This window comes from Phoxinus phoxinus (assembly GCF_949152265.1).
Source record: "Phoxinus phoxinus genome assembly, chromosome: 21".
In the NCBI taxonomy this organism is placed as follows: Eukaryota; Metazoa; Chordata; class Actinopteri; order Cypriniformes; family Leuciscidae; genus Phoxinus; species Phoxinus phoxinus.
Window position 1 is genome coordinate 2142525 of NC_136896.1, and position 27911 is coordinate 2170435.

At 38.2% G+C, this 27911-nt stretch overlaps 1 protein-coding gene across 1 annotated transcript; it reads right to left on the bottom strand.

The window, feature by feature from the left end:
* Positions 1-27894, bottom strand: LOC306989046 (sterile alpha motif domain containing 8). The gene is made up of 16 exons (XM_079594365.1): positions 27744-27894; positions 23294-23620; positions 21570-21837; positions 20128-20223; positions 18347-18464; positions 17143-17293; positions 14046-14347; positions 11534-11711; positions 8955-9026; positions 8810-8859; positions 8483-8635; positions 7501-7553; positions 6663-6890; positions 5760-5910; positions 1879-1936; positions 1-955 (listed from the first exon to the last, which is right to left on the bottom strand). The coding sequence occupies exons 2-16, from the start codon at positions 23607-23609 to the stop codon at positions 864-866; spliced, it is 2286 nt and encodes a 761-aa protein (XP_079450491.1). The 5' UTR covers positions 23610-23620; positions 27744-27894; the 3' UTR covers positions 1-863.
* Positions 27895-27911: the final 17 nt, after the last annotated feature.

Here is a 27911-nt window from a genome sequence, read left to right on the forward strand (position 1 = left end):
TCCAGATGTAGGACTTTATTGCAAAGGTTGACATACACAAGGGTGTGTGTGCGGTTCAGCATGAGTGTTTCTGGAGAGAGTGTGTTGCTCTCCAGACATCTCACCAGAGGACCTGTTTGAAACATCGTCAAGCCGGAATACAGAGAAGAACGAGCACAACAGCCACCAAATCAGCCCACACACACACACACACACACACACACACACACGAGACGGCGGATCCATGTGCAAATCATCATTGACATTCAAAAGAACAGAAGGAAACGATCGGGACAAAATGCGACCTCTGCCAGTGTTTACAGAGCCAGATTTTGAGCATCTTGATCGTGGCGAAGCTTCTGAGGATTTATGCAGCTTTTTCTACACTTTTTTTTTTTTTTTTTCAGCAACAAAATTACTAAATTTTTTATTTAAGTTTAAAACCGTCAAGCTCCAAAAAGTAATTCATTTTCAGAATATCATTATGTTGCTCACACAAAGATATACGTTTTCAGAAGACTGTATTTTATATTGTGTTTTTAATGTTTTGTTTGTTTGTTTGTTGAGCTTGACAGTCGTGGTCGGTTAGTCGTGTAGAAAACAGCTGCATAAAGATTAGTCAAAAGTTATCATACGCAGCATAAAGGTTTGCAACAACATGAGGAAGAGTAAATAATAACAATTACATTTTTTGGTGAACTTCCTCCTAGAAATTAAATAAATAAATCACCCGCACAGAAAAGCACACACAGATTGAAAGCGCTGGTTTGGAGAGAAATATCGACCGTGCAAATAAATAAGAGACGGCGGTTGGGTTTGTGTGACAGCCGTCTGTGTGAGGAGGTGTGAGACGCTTCAGAGACACACACACACACACACACACACTACGCCTCCAGTTCCAGTCCCAGACCCAGTTTATGACCTCCAGCGTTAATGCTCTTTCCATCAACCAGAGCGGACAGCGTCAGCTTCACTCCTGGACACACACACACACACACACACACACACACACATCAGCACACGAGCGACAAATTCATGTCCGGCTCACAATTATCACAAAATCAAAAGAGAAGAAATTAGAAGTCATATTCTGCACAAATAACATTCATTATTTTGATTGGGTTCTTGCTTCATTTAATGAGATTTACCCAGATACACACTTCAGCGCTCACACTGCATATATGGAATATTATTAGACAAATTTTAATCAAGCAAAATAAGTTTAACACAAAAATTAAAAGCATAAAAAATGTTTTAAAAAAATTACACACAACAAATTTTTTTCAAAATAAATATTTTATACAAAACGAGTTAAATAAAAAATAATGATACACAACAAAAACAAAATAAAAATATAACAATTAAATTAAACATCAAACATTTTATATAAAAAAATACTAAATAAAATATTAAAACAAACTATTTTCACAAAATAAAATATAAAACAAAATAAAATATAAAACAAAATAAAAATATTTTAAACAAAACTAACAATAATAAAATTACAAATTAAATATTGTATACAAAATTAAACATTTTATACACAACAAAAAATAAAACAAAATATTTTATACAAAAAAAAAGTTAATAAAAAAAATACACAAAAATAAAACATCAAACACTTTATATATATATATATATATATATATATATATATATATATATATATATAAAAACCAAAAATATTTAAACAAACTATTTTACACAAAATAAAATATAATAAAACAAAATAAAAACTATTTTAATATTAAAACTAAATATTTTATACAAAAAAGCAAAAAAAAAATCTACAAAAAAAAGAAAAGAAAAAGCATTTTATATAAAAATAATAATAATCTGGATGGAGCGAGTTGTATAACACACTCTCTCTCACACACACACACACACACACACACTCACCTGGTCTAAGGGTCTGAGTGTAGCCGATCCCAACCAGGCTGGAATTATTGACTTTAGCCTGAGAGGAAAACACACACGCTGTTAAAGACTGAAGCTTCACACTCATTCCTGCAGGCGGACAGAACACACTGAGCACATCGAGCCGGCAATACATGACCACTTTACACCACGATAACTGCATATAATCACAATATATACTGTTATCTTACATTAGTTATTTGGAGAAAGACATTTATATACTGTAAATAATTTATTTATAAATCAAAGAAACAAAATGAACAAAAGTAGAGTCATTTGTAATGTTCGTAAAGTTAAACTAAATTAAAACTGAGTTCAAATTGTAAAAATATCTCCCACAAGTGATCAAAATGTAAACGGCAGCAGATCAGACGCAAAATCATCAATCATAAACACAGGATTATATATATTAACAACGAGGAAAGCTGTGAAGACACACGTCAGATGTGAGTGAGTGAACACTTGATTGCACTTTTTATAATGAACAGCTGTCTACACTAGAAGTGCCATCATGGACAGTGATCTCTAGTGAAGCCCAGATTATGTGAGCGTGAGTTTTGATTGGCTCAGAGGAACTCACACTGATAGAGGAGCTGGAGTCCAGCATGTATGTCAGATTATGTGAGCGTGAGATTTGATTGGCTCAGAGAGACTCACACTGATAGAGGAGCTGGAGTCCAGCATGTATGTCAGATTATGTGAGCGTGAGATTTGATTGGCTCAGAGAGACTCACACTGATAGAGGAGCTGGAGTCCAGCATGTATGTCAGATTATGTGAGCGTGAGTTTTGATTGGCTCAGAGAGACTCACACTGATAGAGGAGCTGGAGTCCAGCATGTACGTCAGATTATGTGAGCGTGAGTTTTGATTGGCTCAGAGAGACTCACACTGATAGAGGAGCTGGAGTCCAGCATGTATGTCAGATTATGTGAGCGTGAGTTTTGATTGGCTCAGAGAGACTCACACTGATAGAGGAGCTGGAGTCCAGCATGTATGTCAGATTATGTGAGCGTGAGATTTGATTGGCTCAGAGGAACTCACACTGATAGAGGAGCTGGAGTCCAGCATGCATGTCAGATTATGTGAGCGTGAGTTTTGATTGGCTCAGAGAGACTCACACTGATAGAGGAGCTGGAGTCCAGCATGTATGTCAGATTATGTGAGCGTGAGTTTTGATTGGCTCAGAGGAACTCACACTGATAGAGGAGCTGGAGTCCAGCATGCATGTCAGATTATGTGAGCGTGAGTTTTGATTGGCTCAGAGAGACTCACACTGATAGAGGAGCTGGAGTCCAGCATGCATGTCAGATTATGTGAGCGTGAGATTTGATTGGCTCAGAGGAACTCACACTGATAGAGGAGCTGGAGTCCAGCATGCATGTCAGATTATGTGAGCGTGAGTTTTGATTGGCTCAGAGAGACTCACACTGATAGAGGAGCTGGAGTCCAGCATGTACGTCAGATTATGTGAGCGTGAGATTTGATTGGCTCAGAGAGACTCACACTGATAGAGGAGCTGGAGTCCAGCATGCATGTCAGATTATGTGAGCGTGAGTTTTGATTGGCTCAGAGAGACTCACACTGATAGAGGAGCTGGAGTCCAGCATGTACGTCAGATTATGTGAGCGTGAGTTTTGATTGGCTCAGAGGAACTCACACTGATAGAGCAGCTGGAGTCCAGCATGTATGTCAGATTATGTGAGCGTGAGATTTGATTGGCTCAGAGAGACTCACACTGATAGAGGAGCTGGAGTCCAGCATGTACGTCAGATTATGTGAGCGTGAGTTTTGATTGGCTCAGAGGAACTCACACTGATAGAGCAGCTGGAGTCCAGCATGCATGTCAGATTATGTGAGCGTGAGTTTTGATTGGCTCAGAGAGACTCACACTGATAGAGGAGCTGTGCCCGGTTGCATAAAGCACCTTAAGTTTTTCCCTTAAGTATGACACTTAAGGGGCGATTTCCCCTTACCTAAGATAATAACTTAAGGGTGTTGCATATAATCTCTTAAACGATTATCTTAGGTAAGGGAAACATTTAAGTGTTTCACGACAGCGATCCTGGATTCACGTTATAAAAGTCTGTTGTTGCCATAGATACGCAAAACACTAACACTAGCGGGAAATAGCCCCCGCAACCCGGTGAACCACTCTGCTGACAGACGATTTATGAACGTGGAAAACATCTCCCACTATCGTCTGAAAACTCACAGTTGCAAAAAAACGCAGTGCTATAAGCAGTTGTAACACCGCAGGTAAAGAGTGGTTGCGATCTGTGACACGGTCAAGGTCGCCGTCTAGTTTGTTAGTGATGTCAAATATTGCGCGTCGATCAAAACGGTATTCATGCAACAATAGGGTTCTCCCTATCCCTAAAAAATCTTCTTGGCACATAATTATCTTCAGCTGGTTCCATAAATTCAGCCATGTCGTCTTATTTTTTGTCCGCGTTACTCTTAAGGTAACGATTTCCAAACCTTAAGTTATACTTAGGGAAATGACCGTTAAGGGGCTTTATGCAACACTTAACGCTTTTTAAGGGATTATTTAAGTGAAAAAACAGCATTTAAGGGAAATTCTAAGTGTTTATGACGTTTCACTTAAAAAAACAGTTAAGTAACACTTCAGGGTATTTTTCTGCAACACCCTTAGGTTTAAGGGAAACATAAGGGCGAACTTAAGGGAAAATTTCACATAAGGTGCTTTATGCAACCGGGCACTGGAGTCCAGCATGTACGTCAGATTATGTGAGCGTGAGTTTTGATTGGCTCAGAGAGACTCACACTGATAGAGGAGCTGGAGTCCAGCATGTACGTCAGATTATGTGAGCGTGAGATTTGATTGGCTCAGAGAGACTCACACTGATAGAGGAGCTGGAGTCCAGCATGTACGTCAGATTATGTGAGCGTGAGATTTGATTGGCTCAGAGGAACTCACACTGATAGAGGAGCTGGAGTCCAGCATGTATGTCAGATTATGTGAGCGTGAGTTTTGATTGGCTCAGAGGAACTCACACTGATAGAGGAGCTGGAGTCCAGCATGTATGTCAGATTATGTGAGCGTGAGTTTTGATTGGCTCAGAGGAACTCACACTGATAGAGGAGCTGGAGTCCAGCATGTATGTCAGATTATGTGAGCGTGAGTTTTGATTGGCTCAGAGGAACTCACACTGATAGAGGAGCTGGAGTCCAGCATGTATGTCAGATTATGTGAGCGTGAGTTTTGATTGGCTCAGAGAGACTCACACTGATAGAGGAGCTGGAGTCCAGCATGTATGTCAGATTATGTGAGCGTGAGTTTTGATTGGCTCAGAGGAACTCACACTGATAGAGGAGCTGGAGTCCAGCATGTATGTCAGATTATGTGAGCGTGAGATTTGATTGGCTCAGAGAGACTCACACTGATAGAGGAGCTGGAGTCCAGCATGCATGTCAGATTATGTGAGCGTGAGTTTTGATTGGCTCAGAGGAACTCACACTGATAGAGGAGCTGGAGTCCAGCATGTATGTCAGATTATGTGAGCGTGAGATTTGATTGGCTCAGAGAGACTCACACTGATAGAGGAGCTGGAGTCCAGCATGTATGTCAGATTATGTGAGCGTGAGTTTTGATTGGCTCAGAGGAACTCACACTGATAGAGGAGCTGGAGTCCAGCATGTATGTCAGATTATGTGAGCGTGAGATTTGATTGGCTCAGAGAGACTCACACTGATAGAGGAGCTGGAGTCCAGCATGTATGTCAGATTATGTGAGCGTGAGTTTTGATTGGCTCAGAGGAACTCACACTGATAGAGGAGCTGGAGTCCAGCATGTATGTCAGATTATGTGAGCGTGAGATTTGATTGGCTCAGAGAGACTCACACTGATAGAGGAGCTGGAGTCCAGCATGTATTTGGCTGCGATGCCGAAGCGTGTGTTGCTGTTCCCCGCGGTCCAGGACAGATTCACTGCCGTCTCCAGGTCATCGTTCACTTTCTGATAAATAGAGCCGCCAAACTCTGTCCCATCATTCCTACGCCACACGAACATTCATACATGTTTCAAATCAACATAAACACTGTGATATATACACATTAAATATATACACATATATATATATATATATAAATAATTACAATTATTCTAAATAATAGTAATTAATAATAAATAAATTATTATTATAATTATCATCATCGTTAATAATAATTGTTTTCCAATTATAACTATTATAATAGTTTAAAAAAAGAGTGTATTATTTAATAATATTGAATAAATACATCAAATAAAAATATTTGTATTTATAAATCATTATTATATTTATAAAATTATTCTAAATAATAATAATTAATTATATTATAATAATAATAATGTTTTACAAATAATAATAATAGTTATTTATTACTTTTAAATAATAATAATATTTAATTAATTTTATATTAAATATATTAAATTAATTAAATATAATTATTATATACAATAAATAATTATGTATAATAATTTTAAGAATAACTAAATATTTGATTAATAACTAGTTTTTATTATTATTATTTAGTAAATATATTTATTTTTATTTACTTATTTTATATTAAATATATTAAATTAATTAAATATAATTATTATTATTTAGTAAATATATTTAGTTGTTAATCAAATATTATTTTAGTTATTCTTAAAATGATTATACATAATTATTTATTATTTGTAAATAATAATAATTTATATGTATTCTATGATTATTATGTAAATGATTATTAAATAATAATGGATTGCTGAAGCAGAACGTACACATTAGTGTGCAGCTGGAAGTCTCCGGTCTTGTATCCGATTGCAAAGTTGCTGCGGGTCATCTTGGACTTGGCGGTGTCAAAGGTCATCTGGTATCCGGCGAGCCAGCCCTCGAAGCCCAGCACCGCCGCGCCGTGCACCGCGGGACCAGCGAAGTCAAAGTCCACATCACAGCCCACGTTCAGGAACTCACGCTTATAGGCCGACTTCACCTTGCCACTCTTCTTGCTATTATAAGAACACACATAAACGTTAACATCGCCTCATCTGAAGATCACAGTGCTTTAGTCACCTTTGACAATATTGTGCAAAAGTTCATTTATTTCAGTAATTCAACTTAAAAGGTGAAACTAATATATTATATAGACTCATTACATGCAAAGTGAGATATTTCAAGCCTTTATTTGTTATAATTTTGATGATTATGGCTTACAGCTTATGAAAACCTTTTCACAATATTCTAATTTGAAATGTAAGCATCAAAATTATAACAAATAAAGGCTTGAAATATCTCAATTTGCATGTATTGAGTCTATATAATATATTAGTTTCACCTTTTAAGATGAATTACTGAAATAAATGAACTTTTGCACCATATTCTAATTTTTCCAGTTTCACCTGTATATATAAATGAACTAAATTAATAACTTTTTTACAACAAAAATGAATCCTCGCTGAACTTAAGCTGGACTGTGACGCTATTTTCTTCTAGAAATAAACTGTTGCATTATTTTCCTGTTGTCTCTGTAAAGCTGCTTTGAAACACTCTGTGTTGTAGAAAGCTCTATATATAAATAAAGGAGACTTGACTTGAGACGTGGCGTTTAAGTCACCGTACCCAGTGTTGGGTGAGAAGGTCGTGTCAAAGGTCAGCTTCAGTCCTTTGGTGATCTGTGAAACACAAAATATGATTATTAGAGCTGCACAATATATTGAAACGCCTGCTAACCTCTGCGTATGACGGGTTCATAAGACAACCATCGCTGTAGTTTCGACTGAGTGAAAGAAATGTGCTGGATATATATGTGACCCTGTCACTCAAACCCAGTCTGGAGCCGCACGGGTATATCTGTGGCAATAGCAACTATACATTGTACGGGTCAAAATTATACATTTTTCTTTTATGCCAAAAATCATGAGGATATTAAGATCATGTTCCATGAAGATATTTAGTAAATGTCCTACCGTAAATATATAAAACATGTATTTTTGTGAGTGAGTGCAGCACAATCGTGAACATAAATGCACAACTTTAAAGGAGATTTTCTCAATGTTTAAATTTTTTTGCTCCTCAGATTCCAGATTTACAATAGTTGTGTCTCGACCAAATATTGTCCTATCAATCCAGCTGAAAGGGTTAAACGTGGAAAGTGAAATAATCTATAAATAATGGTTAAATCATCTGCAAAGAGTGATTTCCAGCTGAATAATAATATATATATATAAACTACCAAGCAAACGTTTGCAATATTTAAAGATTTTAAAAATGTTTTTAAAGAAGTGTCTCATGCTCACATTGATAATAATCATAAATGTTTCTTGAGCATCAGATCATCATATTACACTGATTTCTGAAGGATCATGTGACACTGAAGACTGGAGTAATGATGCTGAAAATGATAAAAAAAAAATCTTAATAATTCCAAACTTTTGATTCTCAGGATTTACTCTTCTAGGCCTGAAAATTCCCATATTCATTTATTTTTCTTCCATAACACAGTTATTCTCTGACACGCGTGTGTATCTGTTGTTGAAAATAAGAACTTGTTCTTAAGTGACTTGCCTGGTTAAAATAAATGAAATCTAAATGAAATCTGCACCTGGTCCTCGACGGTGATCTCCGTGCCCAGCGTATTGTCCGTGTTCCACTTCTCCGTGAAGGTCAGTCCGTACTCGGCCCATTTATACTTGGTCTCCAGGTTCCCTATGACCTTGTTTGAGTCCATGTTGGACGTGCCACATGTTTTAAACTCCTGATGAGGGCAAAAAAAGAGACAATATTGTGTTATACAACCGCCTGCATGAGCTGAATGACAAGGTCAGGTAAGGTCATTACATTAAGATTCAGCTTTAAAATGATGATCATGGATGAATTGTGCACAGGGAGAGCAGAACATGTGAATTAGTGTGTATTTCTGAGCACGCACCACTCCGTTCACAGACTTGGTCTTGACATCCAGCTTCACCATCCCAAAACCTTTTCCGTTCGAAAAGACACAAGAGAAAATATGATATGCATGTTAATTAGAATAAATAAGTTTTATGCCCAGCCGAGGAAGTAAAGAGCGTTACCGTAGCCCTTATTGAAGACGTCCTTTGCAGCCTTTCCAAGGTCTGCGTATGCTGGAGGAACAGCCATTTTATCTGGAAACAAGATGAAAAATTATGATTTGTGTGATTGATATTAGTGGTGTTTTCTTCTTGAAACCTCTGACACTAAAGTGACTTTATATGCTAGTTTAAAAATGTTGTTTTGGAGTCTCCTGCAACATGTTCACATGCATTTAAGGTCAAAAACACTTTAATATTCTCATAATCTCCACTGCAGCGTCAGCTCTTTTCTCTCAGTGTCCGAAACGCTTCGTCTGCAGTCTCTAAGCTCCGCCTCTCTGAGAGCTGCTCTGCTCTGATTGGTCGGAAAGCAAACGCTCATTATCATATCTGAATCTCAGCTCTTGATCACAGTGATACGAACAGTAACGATGGCGTGGGTTTTACCGCCTCAATCTCAGAAAACAGCGTCTTCTCGACACGAGCAACACGAACCGAACTCTTCCAGTCTCAGATACACTACAGTGTTTGAGGGCGGAGCTAAGAGACGCTGTTCAGCCAATCAAGACCAGAGGCGGGCATTATGCAAATGACTTACAAACCTACATAGATTCAGCAGAAAGTGAGACTGGATTACTGACGACTCAGTTCAGAGTCGATTTATCTTTTAAACTTTGCAAAGCTTTTACATTCACAAACTGCATGAAAGGTAACAAACACATGTGTGTGTTGTTCTGCAACATTTGTGCTCCAGACATCAACGATTCCTCAAATCATGTGTTGTGTTGTTGTGGAACTGAATAGGAAGTGAAACAGCTAAAAAAAAAAATCCCAAAGACATTTCTGTGACTCATGTGGTGGATCATGTGGTGAGAGTTTCATTATGAATCCTCTGAGATCAGGTGTGGTCAGAGTAAACACACACACACACACACACACACACACACACCTTCCAGGATCAGAACAGAACAAACAAACCCCGCAGGAATATGCTGTATTCACAAAGAATCCCACAATGCAATGCGTCCAACAGTCCCTGCCATTAACAGAATGTCATTCATTTTACTTAATTATTTTATCAATCATCATAGCATTAAATTAAGACATTTCTACACAAAACTGAATTAAAATACACACAATTAAATAACTTGATAAAATGATATCACCATATTACAAAACAAGTGTCTGGAGTTCATTAACTCAATCAGATTGAATTCAAGAAAATATCAATAATAATTATAATCAATGAATATTGATGCTCTAAAATATAAACTATAAAACAGAAATATTTTAATTAGGTTTTATTAAAGGAGAACTCCGGTCAATTTTAACATTGAGCTCAATTTTTAGTAAATTTGGAGTGATGTCAATACAGAGAACAACGACAAAATCGGTGTTGCCTACACTGTGTTATCCTATTTTTAAAATTTACACCCTATTGACTTGAATGGGGCAAGTTTTAAACTTAACCAGTTCTTAGTCTTATCATCCTTGATGTGTCATTACAAGTGCCCAGCCATGTTGAGTGATTCCTTCAGAGTGAACACGGTGAATCTGACTGCAGTAGATGTGAAAGATATGAATAAAAATGATGTTATATCAGCCAGCGCAAATACCTGTATTTAGTTCCTGTTTTCGGTGGAAGTCCAAAGTAGTCGATTGTCGAGTTCACGCGCGTGATCATAGTAACTAAACCTATGCGCGCGAACTCGACAATCGACTACTTTGGACTTCCACCGAAAACAGGAACTAAATACAGGTATTTGCGCTGGCTGATATAACATCATTTTTATTCATATCTTTCACATCTACTGCAGTCAGATTCACTCGTTTTCACTCTTAAGGAATCACTCAACATGGCTGGGCACTTGTATGACACATCAAATATGTTAAGAGGATAAAAGCAGGTTTAAAACTTGCCCCATTCAAGTCAATAGGGTGCAAATTTTAAAAATAGGATAACACAGTGTAGGCAACACTGATTTTTGTCGTTGTTCTCTGTATTGACAGCACTCCAAATTTACTAAAAATTGAGCTCAATGTTAAAATTGACCGGAGTTCTCCTTTAAGTAAAACAGCACTAGATGACAATAATCAAACTAGACAAAATATCTGCTGTCAGTAATTTTCTTGATAATTATATTATATTTTAAATGACAATTAAAATAATAATAAATTATTTTAAATAGACAACGTCTGACATTGACCCTATATTCTAAATGTATTATTATTGTCCATATATGCCCATGTTTATTTGTTACACGTACAAAAATACAGCAGGTAAAATTAATTTCTGATATAATTTTATTTATTTATATGCTATAAAGGAAAAATATTATAACAAAAATATTACGAGATAACAGCAAAGTTCAATTTTAAAGAGAGAAACATATACGCACTAAGCCGGTCTGGTTTGAATCAGCATTTAAAACTAAAAACAAAATCCGCCGGTCATCCGTCACTCTCTGACCGAACCGAACCGAGCCTGGCCCGGAGGAGCGCAAGGTTTCGGTTCAATGTTCGTTTTAAAGCACAGCCAGCCACACATGAGCATCAAACGCAGAGACAGGAGAGTTTTTAAAGGTTTAAACTGCACTAACCAGGGAATGCAGATCGAACCTGTGCAGCAGAACCGGGCCGCGGCTCACCGGCGACAGATGAAGGAGACTCGAGTAATGCTAATGCGCTAATGCTAACAGCAGCATCAGGACCTCTGAGACCTGCCGCGAATAATGCCTGACCTAAATGATAGCTTCTGCAGCAGCATAGACATGTAAACTATTAACATAGATTCTCCGTTAGCGTATAATATGTAATTTTCTGACATTTGCTATATATTCTGAACGTATTAATGTAATTAAAAACGTAAAATAACGGCAAATCTTCAGCTAACAGTCATTTTCTGGCAATATAAAAACAACTGGACACGAAGGGCACTTTTGTGAATTTGTAAATTTTATTAATGATGGCAGACAAACAAATCTAGACCATCCTGAATCTCACTAGTACCCACCGGAACACAATATTCCACTTTTTATTCCCATTTTTTTTCAGTCTTAATAAAAGTCCATTAGAGGCTTAATGACATTTTCAAGCACTTCACAATGAAATTATCTACAGATGATGAGCAGATACTCTTGTTAAGCAGCATACAGAGTGTTTAAACCATTTAAAAATTAAATATATGGCAAATCAGACGATGAAAGCAGCAAACGATGTTCCTCATCCCCAATGTTTTCTGTAATTTGCTTAATTTTTTTTAATGATTTCGATTTAGTGTTACATACTGCAAATAAGCGAAATGTCAAGAGACGTTTTAAACGGATAACATAATAATACTACTATTGAATTATAATTATTAATCTCCACAAAACACACACGAGGTCACTCAATCCTCATGTGCTCAAAGAGATCTATAAATACACCAAATTAAAATCCTAAATGACCTAACACCGAAAACCTCATCAAGACTAGCCCTGATTATGATCAAACACGGCTCACTTCATTTAGACATCCGTTAAGACATGAGATAAGACGAGATTTTTCTGTTTAGCCATCAGTTACATACTTTTTTTGTAAACGTTCAAAAAGTAACAAATACCCTCATAAACAGTGAATCTGAAAATAAATCAGAGCATTAATGAACAAAAAAATGTTTGTATAAAGACTAAGACACGTACCGTTGGCAACTGGAATGATGCTGTTAGAAAACTTCCTAAGTTTGGCGAGATTTACTTTTCAAAACACTCATTAAAAATGGGGAAATGTACAGTAACAACGACAAAACCGAGAGTGAATCTCACAAAACCTGTCAGGAACATGTCCAGGTCATACTTATAAAATAATACAGATTACATTTGTAAAATATTTAAACATCCTTGCAATCGGTAACACTTTACAATAAGGTTCATTAGTTAATGTATTAACAAACAATGAGCATTTGTTGCAGTTTTTATTAATAGGCTAATAATGTTAGTTAATAAAAATACAGCTGTTCATGTTAGTTCATAGTGCATTAACTGATGTTAACAAATACCTTTGATTTTAATAATATATCAGTAAATGTTTAAATTAATAACTAAGATTAATAAGTATTGTTCAGTCTTAGTTCATGTTAACTAATGAACCTTATTGTAAAGTGTTACCTTGCAATGTTTGTTGTCTAGGTTTTAATTAATGTTGTTTAAAATAAAAATAATTGCATGACAGTACTTTTTCTTAAAAACCTAATTTGAATAGGCATTGAAGAGTACAAAATAATAAATAATAGTAAACCAATGTCATAATGCAAAAAACACAATATTATATAAATTATTTCTTTCATAATATATATTATATATATTCTTTATGCAAAAAGTGTATATATATATATATTTATTTAATGAAAAAAAGTAATTTATATAATATGTATATTGTGTGTGTGTGTGTGTGTAAATGTATATACCGTATATAACATTTTTTTTTTGTGTGAAATATGACCTTGCCATATTTTGTGAGATTCACTCAAACACAGGTGACAATTTTAAGTCTTAAACACAGTATTTTCATTTTGTCATTCACACAGATACTAATACTGCCAAAATAAGATCCGCACTATGAACATAGCAACAATAAATGGCAATAAGACCTATGCAACAATCATAGTAGAATTAAACCCATACGGTTTCACACAAAGATCTTCACAGAGCATCGAGAAGTTCAATATTGCTTCAAAGGAATTGATCACGCCGGTTCCTTTAAATGTTGAAATGTCTTTGGGAGAAATGAGGACTTCACAACATCAAGCGTCTACTATTATGAAACTAGGGGGAAAGTAATACTGCCGACTGTCAATTAACGCAAACCAGGCCTGAACGTTCCCCTGTCAGCGGGAAAAGCGAGACTACAGTTTATTAGTTTTAGTGTCTGACGTAAATAATAAAAGAATGACGTGATTTCTGAATCCTCTAATGGGAAAATGAGCCGTTATCCACAGAAATCCCTTTAAAGCCCGACATCTACTGGGAAACCGCTGTGTTGTTGATGCGCCGTTTAATCGAGGGGTCAGAGTCGGGTTTTGGCCTCCTCTACATCATGGCAATCATGTGTGTGTGTGTGTGTGTGTGTGTGTCAGCGTATGAGGCGTTTGAGCAGTGTGGGTCGAGTGAAGGGCCAGCAGTATTCGTTGGGCACGGGTCCGTTAACGTTGCACTCGAAGAAGGAGAACATGGGGAACCAGATGCGCGCGCGGCGGCTCTGCTGGTACGCGCGCGTGTTGGCCAGCGTGTGGTAGTACAGGAAGAGTCTGGTGGTGATGTAGAACGCGATGAAGACGTCGATGGAGTAATGCTCGTGAGCCGCCAGGATGAAGAAGATCCCGAACAGGTTCAGGACCCACGACAGCGTGTGGATGAAGTTCCAGCTGCGCGGCGTGTCTGTGAACACACACAGAGAGAGAGATCAACACACACACACACACACACAGAGAGAGAGATCAACACACACACAGAGAGAGAGAGAGATCAACACACACACACACAGAGAGAGAGAGAGATCAACACACACACACACACACAGAGAGAGATCAACACACACACACACAGAGAGAGAGATCAACACACACACACACAGAGAGAGAGATCAACACACACACACACAGAGAGAGAGATCAACACACACACACACAGAGAGAGAGATCAACACACACACACACACACACACACACAGAGAGAGAGATCAACACACACACACACACAGAGAGAGAGATCAACACACACACACACACACAGAGAGAGATCAACACACACACACACACACACAGAGAGAGAGAGAGAGATCAACACACACACACACACACACAGAGAGAGAGAGAGAGAGAGAGAACAACATACACACACACACACACAGAGAGAGAGAGAACACACACACACAGAGAGAGAGAGAGATCAACACACACACACACACACAGAGAGAGATCAACACACACACACACACACACACAGAGAGAGAGAGAGAGAGAGAGAACAACACACACACACACACAGAGAGAGAGAGAAATCAACACACACACACACACACACACACACACACACACACACACACAGAGAGAGAGAGAGAGAGATCAACACACACACACACACACAGAGAGAGAGAGAGAGAGAGAGAGATCAACACACACAGACACACAGAGAGCGAGAGAGAGAGAGAGAGATCAACACACACACAGAGAGAGAGAGAGAGAGAGATCAACACACACACACACACACACACACACAGAGAGAGAGAGAGAGATTAACACACACTCACACACACACACACAGAGAGAGAGAGAGATTAACACACACACACACACACACACACACGTACTGTGATTCTTGCGTTCACACCGTGAGCCCTATTCTATGTTATTGTGGGCATGTTGTGTATTTATGCTTTGAGCTGTTTTCTGGGAAACTTCTCACAAATCTCTACGTTCATTTTAGACTTTATTTAAATAATTTAAGACTGCTCGTATGAGGACACTCGACAAAACTGACATTTTGGCATAATTTGTGTGTTATGGTTTGTTCAAGCCCGAAAGAGAACTCGATACTGACTGTGTGTGTGTGTGTGTGTGTGTGTGTGTGTGTGTGTGTGTGTGTGTGTGTGTAAGTAATAGACAGGACTTACAGCGCGGTCTCTTTAGTCTTGTCACGCTTAAACGGTTTAAAAGGATTCACATTAATAAGAGCGTGATCATACAACGCTAGTCAATTGCGTTAAATATTTTTAACGCTTTAAACGCGGGCAAGTGATGAAACCGGTGTTGTGACTGAACTCCGTAACACCGGTAACACCGACTATTGTAGCAAGCCTATTACATATATGTGTTTTTTTTTTACTTGACAAGTTTTGACTTGTCTGGCGCCCGAACAATTATTACCGGAGGCGAAGTACATTTACTTGAGATTTTTTTTTTGTGTGGAAAATTTGTACTTTAAAGAATAGATTTAAATGTGGGTACTTTCACTCGAGTACATCTCTAATAAATTTTTTTTTTTTAAAGTGTACTTTTACTTTGTTACAGTATTCGACCCGCCATCGACGTTCCTCTCGTTACTTTATTTTAATGGAATAGATGTTCAGAAATGCGTAGTTAGTAGTGCTTTATAGCATACAAAGCGCTTTATAAATAAAGGCGATGACTTTTTTTAAATGTAAATGTTCAGAGGTATTTTTGTTATATGAAAATAGTTGTTAAACCTGTTAGGAGGACAACAAGTCCTGCGTGACAAAAGCTTCAGTAATTATTGTCATATGAAAATTGTATGCCGTCACACGCCTACTCCTCAGAAAACAAACAGGAATCAAAGGGTGTGTGTGTGTGTGTGTGTGTGTGTGTGTGTGTGTGTGTGCTCTTGTTTATGTGATTTATGAGGACACAAATGTGTATAATGACATGTATATTACTCTGGTATTACAACATAAACGTGGTTTATGAGGACATTTCATGAGTCCTCATAATTCAAATAGCTTAAAAAACAATAAAAAATGCAGAATGTTTCCTGTGATGGGCAGGTTTAGGGATAGGGGCAGTGTGTGTGTGTGTGTGTGTGATGGGCAGGTTTAGGGATAGGGGCAGTGTGTGTGTGTGTGTGTGTGTGTGTGTGTGTGGTGGGCAGGTTTAGGGATAGGGGCAGTGTGTGTGTGTGTGTGTGTGTGATGGGTAGGTTTAGGGATAGGGGCAGTGTGTGTGTGTGTGTGTGTGATGGGCAGGTTTAGGGATAGGGGCAGTGTGTGTGTGTGTGTGTGTGTGTGTGTGTGTGTGGTGGGCAGGTTTAGGGATAGGGGCAGTGTGTGTGTGTGGTGGGCAGGTTTAGGGATAGGGGCAGTGTGTGTGTGTGTGTGTGTGATGGGCAGGTTTAGGGATAGGGGCAGTGTGTGTGTGTGTGTGTGTGTGTGTGTGTGTGTGTGTGTGGTGGGCAGGTTTAGGGATAGGGGCTGTGTGTGTGTGTGTGTGTGTGTGTGTGTGTGTGTGTGTGTGTGTGTGTGTGTGTGTGTGTGTGGTGGGCAGGTTTAGGGATAGGCGCAGTGTAGAATACACAGTTTGTACAGTATAAAATTCATTAACGAGTGAGAGAGAGTGTGTGAGTGTGTGTGTGAGTGTGTGTGTGAGTGAGTGAGTGTGTGAGTGAGTGTGTGAGTGAGTGTGTGAGTGAGTGAGTGAGTGTGTGTGTGTGTGTGCACTTACATTCTGTGACAAAGAAGTTGAGCATGGTGATAACGACGGTGTGTCCGCTGAACATGTAATCTCCACACGTCTTGACTCCAGTGAGAGTCATTCCAAACCCACTCCATATGGCCACAGCACGCTGAAGCTTCGCCCACATGTCCCCGTATATCTGACACACACACACACACTTTTTATCTATACTTTTTGGTATTGAGTGAACAATACATTTAATCAACATTTCTTGTCAGTTTACTCACTGAAAAAAAAAAAGTTACACTTTATTTGAAGGTGCCTTTGTTAGTGTAATTATACATGTACTTATTATAGGGTTAGGCTTTGGGTGAGTTGCATGTAATTATGCATAATTTATGTTATTACTACAGTAAGTATATATGTAACAAGGACACTAAAATGAAGTGTTTCAGACAATCAGGAAATTGTAAAGTATTTTAACATTATGGCAAGTGTTGTTGTTTTGGTCTTAAGCTGTTTAATGCTTATTTTTGATGTCATTCGAATAAAAATGATAATAACTGGGAAAAAAATGTGTTGCGTCACATTTATAATGCAAAAACAATTATTTTATATATATATATATATATATATATATATATATATTCACACAAGGGTCAACTTAAACACGGTATTACCATGTTTTATTATATATAGGAAGTAAATATAGGCCAAAATAAAATCTGCAGTATAAAATTGTATATTTCAGTATTGCAAAAAAATTTGCAAATTACAATATTTGCAGTTTGCAAGGTATTTTTTTTAATCTAAACATGCACCAATGCTAAGTTTTCCATATATTGTAATCAACTGGTAATGATTACTTCAATGTTTCTGCCTTAAATTAATACATTGTTAGCAAACTGCATGATTTGTAAATACTGCTTGTCACCTCTGATCAATCGTAATGTAGACACAAGCCTTTCTGTAAAGCTGCTTTGTGAAAAGTGCAACACAAATAAATGTGAATTGAATTAAGCATTTTGGTGTTGAATGAACTATATATACATTTAATCAACATTTCTCACATCTTGGATGGACTTTCCCCCCATTGTGCATTTGCTGGCTGCTTCTATCCAACGTGATTTACATTGCATTCAAGAAACACACACATCTAATCAGTTACATACACACAATCACTGGGAGTTGAACCCATGACCTCAGCGCTGATGAAAAGCTAATAATTCATTAAATCATAAAGTGTCTGTACCTTCCCAGTGCACTGCAGGTGTTGACCCGGTACAGAGAGAGACGTCACAAACATAGTGACGCACCGCAGCATGAAGACCGTCCCCATCAGACTACACAACCGTCTCAACAGGATCGACCTGAAACACACACACACACACACGTCAGGGATAAAAGTGGTTTCTCAGGGCCGTCGGATGACGAGACACTGTCATGACCCAAGAGAAATGAGCTCGTGTCTCTAAAACTGACTTTCTCAAAAGAAACACAACGTTTATTGTGTACAATTCCTTGGTGCATATTATTATTCTACAGGAGAAAATGTAACGAAACATGTGACCCTGGACCACAAAACATGAGTCACATGAGTACATTTTTTAAAATTGAGATTTATACATAATCTGAAAGCTGAAGATCTCCATTGATGTGTGGTTTGTTAGGATAGGACAATATTTGGTCGAGACACAACTATTGAAAATCTGGAATCTGAGGGAGCAAAAAATGTATGTTCACGATTGTGCTGCATTCACTCACAAAAATACATGTTTTATATATTTACGGTAGGACATTTACTAAATATCTTCATGGAACATGATCTTAATATCCTCATGATTTCTGGCATAAGGGAAAAATGGATAATTTTGACCCATACAATGTATAGTTGGCTATTGCCACAGATATACCCGTGCGACTCCAGACTGGGTTTGAGTGACAGGGTCACATATAACGACTCTAAAATGACTTTATTTGGACCCAAAACCTCACATGCTTGAAATCATAATTATTTTATGATGCCTGACAATTGTCTAAGACGTAGAAAATCATACAGCGTACACTAGTGATGGGAGAAATGAAGATTTTCAAAACTTCGAATCAACTGAACCAATTGCTTTGCAAAATGATTTCAAGGTGCTTGAAGCGCCACACGCTGGTCAGACGGTGTAAATGCAGTGAAAACATGCTTTTTATTTTTTTATTTTAAGTGCAATATATTAAAAGCAATCACCAAATCATCTAATGCCATTAACTATGGAGTGTCTTTATAATACGTGTTATTTTATTAAATTGTTTAGGTTAATCAGCCCAACAAGATTCTTTTTAAGTCAAGTCAAGTCATCTTCATTTATATAGCGCTTTTAACAATGTAGACTGTTTTAAAGCTGCTTTACAGAGATAAACGGATAATTTAAGGTAACAGATTGTTTTGTCTTTATAGCGGTTCTTGAATAAAGATATTTTCCAGCTAAAGTTAGTTTTGATTGATTCACTTCCGTCGCAACGATCATTAGTTATTAAATTAGAGACCGCTAAGACGACACCGTTCTCTCAACACAGACTTTACACTGAACCTGTGAGAAACACTGATGGCGCTCGCGTGCGCATCAAGAATTAATTCTATAGTTATGTGTGTTTGAATATATGTGCGCAAAGCCTTAACAAACTACTTGTCTGGCCTTAAACATTTTTAGACAGAATTTTATCACTTCGGGGTAGATACGCGAAACCGAAATTATCCCGACAACGCTTTATCAGTAGACGTCTTATTATACAAATGTGTCATATCTACACATTTATAAAACTTAAACCATATAGACACAAAAAAAACCAAAAAACGAAGCCTCGTTTACTGAAATCACGTGACTTTGGCAGAATCACTGGTTCGAAACAAATGATCCGCAAAGGTTTCGGAAACGCCCACCACTCTAGCGTCTCTGTGCATTTTAACCTGGATAACAAGGAAGTGTTTATGTAAAGAAGATATGCAACACATGGATTATTCATTGTGTCGTGTGTGTGTGTTACCTGTGTTTATGAAGCAGCAGAACTAGCAGCCAAATACAGCAGAGGATCACGCCACAGGCCTCAGCCATCGCAAAAGCCCAGGGGATTCTGGGTACACTGTAGGCAGAAGAGAACCAGGCGAAAGGTCAAAAAGAGAAAACACAAATCCTCTTCCAAACAGATGCTATTTTGTGCTTTCATGCCCATCTTCAGCGGTGACCACCTCCTGTGGTGGATTTCAGCACGATGGTGAATATTATCATCAACAGGAAACCACAAACCTCAACGTCTGATGGTACAACTCAAAATAAGAGCGGTTACGGATATTTTTGATGTCAAAAAACCTCATTCATCATCATGTTAGAGCGCATTAGCATAGATATACATAATAAAGGCTAGATGTCTCACGGCGGAGTCTCTAACGGCATCACCCGGCGGCCATCTTGTCACAGGCGGGCTCTGTGGTTCCTGATGTAAGGCGAGTGATCGGCACGAACACACACTCTTATCTCGCTGAAAGCGGATTTACAAACGGCTTGGTTTCTTACAAACATTATTAACGTGGCTATAATTCTGGATGCTTGAACATGTTGAAATATATGTAAGCAATAAGGTACGAGAGGCTGAAGGGCGTTGTTAGGCACGACTCGAAGCGGAGTTAGCCGTGACTTATTCACGATACAGCACTTGCCTCGAGTACCTTATTGCTTTTATAAAACGGTTACCACACAATACAACTATTAAAGACGAAAAATATGTATCTATGCAACTTTCATGAAGTAAAATCACTAAAAGCCTTCCTTCCGCTGGAAAAAATAGTCCCTGATTGTAAACGGCAACAGAATTTACGTACATTATTTCTCCAATAGATGGCGGCAAAGACTGTGTTTATGAGCGAGTCAGTCAGCAGAGAGACTTATACATTGAAAGGACTCAACTTAGACTACAGCTAGCCGTCTCAAACACTATTTAGGTGAATTTAAACAATGGCTAAGTTGCTAAACGCATCTTGTTGTCATGTAAGGACCCTGTTCATGTTGGACAGACATTTTAATTGCATTTTGTGTCTGTTAAGAGGCACAAAAACACTCTTTATGAATATGCCCCATAACTGCCGTTTAGCTGAGTGGAGCTCTGGGCATTAGCGGTAGCGGCTCCGTGTTGCAAGCACCAATCCGGTTCGTTTTTATTTCTATAGACAGTACTCACAAAGGTATAACGATCAAGATTAACTTACAAATTGCCCGGAGTTCTCCTTTAAGGCCCTTTTGGTGACTTCGAGATGATATATAATCTTTCTGTCTCCAAAAATCATCAATTGCCTCCTGTGAAAGCTGCCATAGCGCCTTGTCCAAGTGAGTGGAGGGGGCGTGGCTTAGCCATAGGTCAATTCTATTAAGCTACTAATAACTAAGTAAAAGTGTGGCATTAACCCCGCAGGCTTGACATCAGCACACACTCACCTGTCCAGGAAGATGTCGGGTAGCGGCGGGTACATCCTCATGTCCGGCACTCGCTCGTGGACGATCACCATGACAAACGACGTGAAGCCGAAGACGAAGACCACGTAGACGGAGCTGAGGATGGTCTTCCAGCACTCCGGGTCCAGTCTGCGCGGCTGCTGCTTGTATTTGCCGTTGTTGTACTGGTGATACTGGTCGCCGTTCAACGCGTCCAGAACGGCATCGCAATCCCGCGCAGATTCACCGTTACACAACCAGTCCACTCCACCTGAACAACACCAAACACACAAACTATACCTGTATCAGACTTTACCTGGCATATTTTAAATAGGTAAATAGTAAAGATGATATTTAAATATCAGAAACACGGCTATTTTTATGCTAATTTTTTGGTTTCATTTTTAGGAACGCTGTCTAATGCTAACAAATCAGACCTCAGAAAATGCCGCAAATGCCACATCAACCAATCAGGAAAAAAATTTTTTTTTTAATTTTTCATGATCGATCGTCGCTGTCACGAACAAGTACTCGATCACTCGATCACTTTAGCTGTTTGTGAAGTACAACTCTTGAAAGCACACCTCTAATGTAAACGCCTCACCATCACTGTCTGAATAGAGCTGTGTATCGAAGAGCTGGGTATCGATCAGATGTTCCAATTCGATTCGATTTCGATTGTAAATTCGATTTCGATTGTAAATTCGATTTCGATTGTAAATTCGATTTCGATTGTAAATTCGATTTCGATTGTAAATTCGATTTCGATTGTAAATTTGATTTCGATTCTAAATTCGATTCCCGATTCGACTCAATGAATAGATTTAATACAAATCCTATATTTATAAAAAAGAAGTGAACATAAGTTTACAAGTGGTTTTAAGAAAAGAAATTAAGAGCCACAAACCTATATATTAAACACTTTTAATGTTAGGTACACTTGGGTATATTAAAGACACACTCCACTTTTTTGGGGAAATAGGCTCATTCTCCAGCTTCCAGAGAGTTAAACAGTTTTACCGTTTCCGAATCCATTCAGCCGATCTCCGGGTCTGGCGGTAGCACTTTTAGCATAGCTTAGCATAGATCATTGAATCTGATTAGACCGTTAGCATTAATAAACTGTGCTGCCATACCAGCAGCGCAATGATATTACGCGGCGCCTGAAAATAGTCCCCAGCTCGGTAACTTCCAGCGTGACCGGCACTAAGTGTGTAATATCATTGCGCTGCTGTACGGCAGCAGTTCCTGGATTATTACGCAGGAATGAGAGAATAGTTCCTAGTCATATTGGCCTAGAAAATCACAACTTTTCATTTTCTGTCGGTCTTAGTACACGATGTAACTACAGAAGAGTCGAGTTTTAAATTGGAAAAATATCGTAACTCTTTGGACATTTTTTTGAGAGAGATGCTAACGGTCTAATCAGATTCAATGATCTATGCTAAGCTATGCTAAAAGTGCTACCGCCAGACCCAGAGATCGGCTGAATGGATTTGAAAACGGTAAAACTGTTTAACTCTAGGGGAGCTGGGAAATTAGCCTATTTCCCAAAAATAGATGGATAGATAAATAAATATGGAAACAAATCGATTCATGACCTTTGAGAATCGACCACATTTTAAAAAACGATTAATTGAAAGATCAATTTTAATTGCCCTATATCAGAACTACAAAAAAACACACAAATAGCTCAAATCTAGACGGCTGATAGTGAGCAGCAGCACCTGCACTGTTCTGAGGCGAGTGTCCGTCGTACGACAGGCCGAGCTCCTCCAACACGTCCGGGTTCTGCTTCTGAAGCTTCCTGAGAGAAACCATCAGCCGTTTAATGTCTCCCAGGACCTTGAGCTCCAGCGGCGGAGAGCGCAGGTCGTACTCGCTCAGGCTCATCAGGCTGGTGCCGTCCAGCCGGTGTTTGTTGCACAGAAGGTCCACGTAATCGCAGAAACCCTCTTCACGCAGCCAGCGGCCCACGTGCTTCGGCGTCCAGTGCCGGACGCTGACCTGCCCGCCGTTACCGGCCATCTCTCGCTCGCGCATGCTCACCGACACTGGACACAGAAACAACCGTTTTATTAAAGCCATGTCAGCAACAAGATGAATAATGAAAGTTAATAAACACATGTGACCACAAAACCAGTCAAAAGGGTCAATTTTTTTAATTGAGATTTGTATAAGCTGAATAAATAATCTTTCCATTGATGTGTGGTTTGTTAGGATAGGACAATATTTGGTCGAGATATGAATATTGAAAATCTGGAATCTGAGGAGCAAAAAAATTGAGAAAATCTCCTTTAAAGTTGTGCATTTATGTTCACGATTGTGCTGCATTCACTCACAAAAATACATGTTTTATATATTTACGGTAGGACATTTACTAAATATCTTCACGGAACATGATCTTAATATCCTCATGATTTTTGGCATAAAAGAAAAATGGATAATTTTGACCCGTACAATGTATAGTTGCGATTGCCACAGAAATACCTGTGCGGCTCCAGACTGGGTTTGAGTGACAGGGTCACATGTGAAGACTCATCTTTGCTCCGCCTGCTTCTTTATGGAGTTACACATCACATCCAGATGTAAAGTAGCACACATGTGTGGATACTCTGGTAAAGCCGGCCACACTCACTCTTGGCTTGAGCTTTGAGTGTCTGGCCTGTGAACGGCGCGTTCGTTACGCCTCAGTCTGAGTCAGCAGTCTCTGCTTGTCCAGAGACGACTGGACGTGACAAACTGCCTCTTAAAAGCACAAAATGCAGCCACAACTGCCAATGGCTGGAGTTCAACGAACTGTGTGGGGAAATCTATGAAAATTGATGCAAAAGTTCATTTATTTCAGTAATTCAACTTAAAAGGTGAAACTAATATATTATATAGACTCATTACATGCAAAGTGAGATATTTCAAGCCTTTATTTGTTATAATTGTGATGATTATGGCTTACAGCTTATGAAAACCCCAAATTTATAGAATATTGTGAATAGGTTACAAATTAATTATACACAATACACACATATTATGTAAACACAAACTTTTATTTTGGATTCGATAAATCGTTTACAGCCCTAATTATGATGATTATGGCTTACAGCTTATGAAAACCTTTTCACAATATTCTGATTTTGAATTATGGGTTTTCATAACCTGTGAGACATAATCATCATAATTATAACAAATAAAGGCTTGAAATATCTCACTTTGCATGTAATGAGTCTATATAAGTTTCACCTTTTAAATTGAATTACTGAAATAAATTAACTTTTGCACCATATTGAGCGTGAATATCACCTCAAACACGGATCACATGACCTTAAAGGTTCACAAAAAAAAAAGGAAATTCTGGCATCATAACAAAATGCGTTCACATATTACAGTAGTCAACATTTGAAGTGGATCAAAACCTTTCAAAGTTACACATGAATTTTGGAAAATACCCGTTCTTGTCTTTCTCTCACATGTCGACTACTGCAGTCGTTCTGATAATAGATTGCAACACACTTGCACTAGGAGTTATTGCCCCTGCTAGCATAGAAAACTGATTAATTTTGCAAGATTTCTTCATATTCCCGCTGCATATTTGTGATGGGAAGATCGGATCATTTTACTGGCTTGATCTCTGAAACTTTTCTGACTAGAAAAACAAATCTTTATTCAAGTAATTTCATTAATTTAGTTTGTTGTGAACACGTCCACATACGCAATCTCTGATCATACTCATAATCAGGACAGAGTTATAATGCAGCCGGAGATAAGTTATGAGAAACATAAAGGATCATAAAGATCAGACTTTGCGTTCACAATTTATAGGTAAATTACTCAGTATTGAAAAAGAAAAAATAATAATTTCAACACTTTAAAAGCAGTGATTCTCAACCATGGGTAATTATAAACGTAAAATAATTTTAAATAAGTCAAAACAAGCATTAAAATACTGTTTTTTTTTTTTTTCACCCACTCAATATTTATTTTTTCTATAAAGTTCAGGATGGTTTATAAAATCTGGATACAGGAGTTTGTTTAATTTTAAAAGTGAGATTTCTACACCTGGAATTAATAAAATTAAGGAAATAAGTAATAATAATAATAATAATAAATGGTTATAGTTTAGCAAAGATGTACATTTTTTAGCAGGTAGAAAATCGTGAGGAAAAAACAAATGACTAGAAAAGGTTTGCAAGTCATTGCTTAAAAAAATAAATAAAAATATCCAGCTCTGAAAACATCTGGACTCATGAAACAATGTACAGAAACTAGAAGTGTCGGGTCTTCAAAATATTATATAATAATATATAACGGGAGTCAAAAAGGCCAAGAACCAACGGCTTAAAAACATCTCGTTCTGTTCCCGAATCTCGGTTCATTAGCTCTCAGAAAACACTCTTTTCCCGCCGGACGACTGCGTTAACTCTCCTCCGAAGCAACACACACACACACACACTCTCACACACACACACACACACACACACACACACACACACACACACACACACACACACACACACACACACACACACACACACACACACACACACTTTACACTTAACATAACCGTTGCATTTAACACACCACAGGAAGAGAAACATGCTTTTTTTGCTGAAACGTCTCACTTGCTCAGTGTGTGTGTGTGTGTTTGTGTGTGTGTGTGTGTGCTGGCGTCAGGCTAAGACGTGAAGAAACATCCTCTTTCCCTGATTAAAACAGCTTTAGATCTACTGACACATCAGTAAAACCCAGCAGACCGCTGGTCTAACAGCACTTTAGTCTCATGACTGGTGACTCCCTCTCACGGAAAACCAGATAAAAGACAGAAGCAAACGAGCAATTCAGTGACGAGATGAACAGATGCATGTGAAAAACACATCTGAGCATATACGCTCTACTTTGTATATTTTCTTAACAAATAAGCAAGTAAATACTAAACAAAATATCAGAAGATCTTCAGATATTTTATCAATCAAATATTTTTTTTTCTGCATGCAGGAAAAGCTGAAGTTGCTGATAATGAACAATTCTTTCTTCAATGCCAACAGAAAAATACATATATTATATCTCTATACTCAAAACCGGACAGGAACTTGGAAAAGTGCCATAAAAGTAATTCATATAATAATGTGTGTTTGTGAGGTTTCAGAAGACTTATATAGTGCATTTGAGCTGCTTTTTTACATATTTTTTTTAGCAATAGTGCTTAAAATATATTGCAACCAATCAGATCAATGTGTGATCGTCAACGAGTGGATCTCTGAGCTGAGTGAGTGAGTGGAGGCGGGGCTCATTTGCATATTCATAGAACCGCGTATACTAAATGAGGCAAGGGTGTCGAGTTTTATATCTTCATGCATGTCATTTTGGTGATTAAAGATGAGTTTTAAAGGATAAAATTAATTATTGACCTTTAGAGTACCTAAATATGTAAACGCCTCCTAAAAACACGACTGACCGACATAGAAAAAACAGTCTAATTATAAAACACCACATTTAGGACTGATTAGTCTAATCATCTAAGGAAAATTGGTCAATTTTTGAAATATGTATTTTTCCACACTTATTTCTTCAAAAGCATCACAGTGGCGGTCACGCCCAACAAAGCCAATCCAACAGGTAGCCACACCCACACGACGTCCCGCCCCTCGATTAACCACGCCCCATTCAATAGCCACGCCCCTCAGCAGCAGAAAAATAAGGTTGTGTTATCGGAAAACAAGAGTGAAGTAATATAAGTCTGTTAGTAAAGTACTGCAGGTATAATTATGTCTCTCAGCTCGTCACACGGAGGACTTTAATCAATACCTGAGCTTGTTGATAAGGAAAAGGACCGGGTACCTGGCGAACAGGTACAATGCCACCCTGTGACTGTGACCAAACCTAGTGAGCTGCCTAACGTTACCTAGTACCTGTCTGCGGTGAACGAGGCACACAACATCAATCTTAAACATCACACAAATATGCAGTGCGACACTTAAAATATGCAAATGTCTTGACTAGCATGTCTTATCCCCACACATAAACCTATCACAGCAATAATAAACTGAGAATAAAATCAAGTATAAACCCGACAATGGGTTCATCATACGCCTATTGCAATACATCATGACAGTATTAGGAGGATATTTCAGATGCATGTGAGTGTGTTAGCATGCTAGCGCTTAGCCGACGCGCTTCACTTACGTTAAACATCAGATTGTTCAGTGCGAATCGCGATTAATCTCCTAAATGTCGCTCTATCGGGACATCTGTGGTAAACCATCGCGCCGTGACCCAGCTGGAAGTGCAGTCGATCTGACAGCAGTGGATGTGTGTTTCGTGAGTGTGTGTGTGTGTGTGTGTGTAAATACT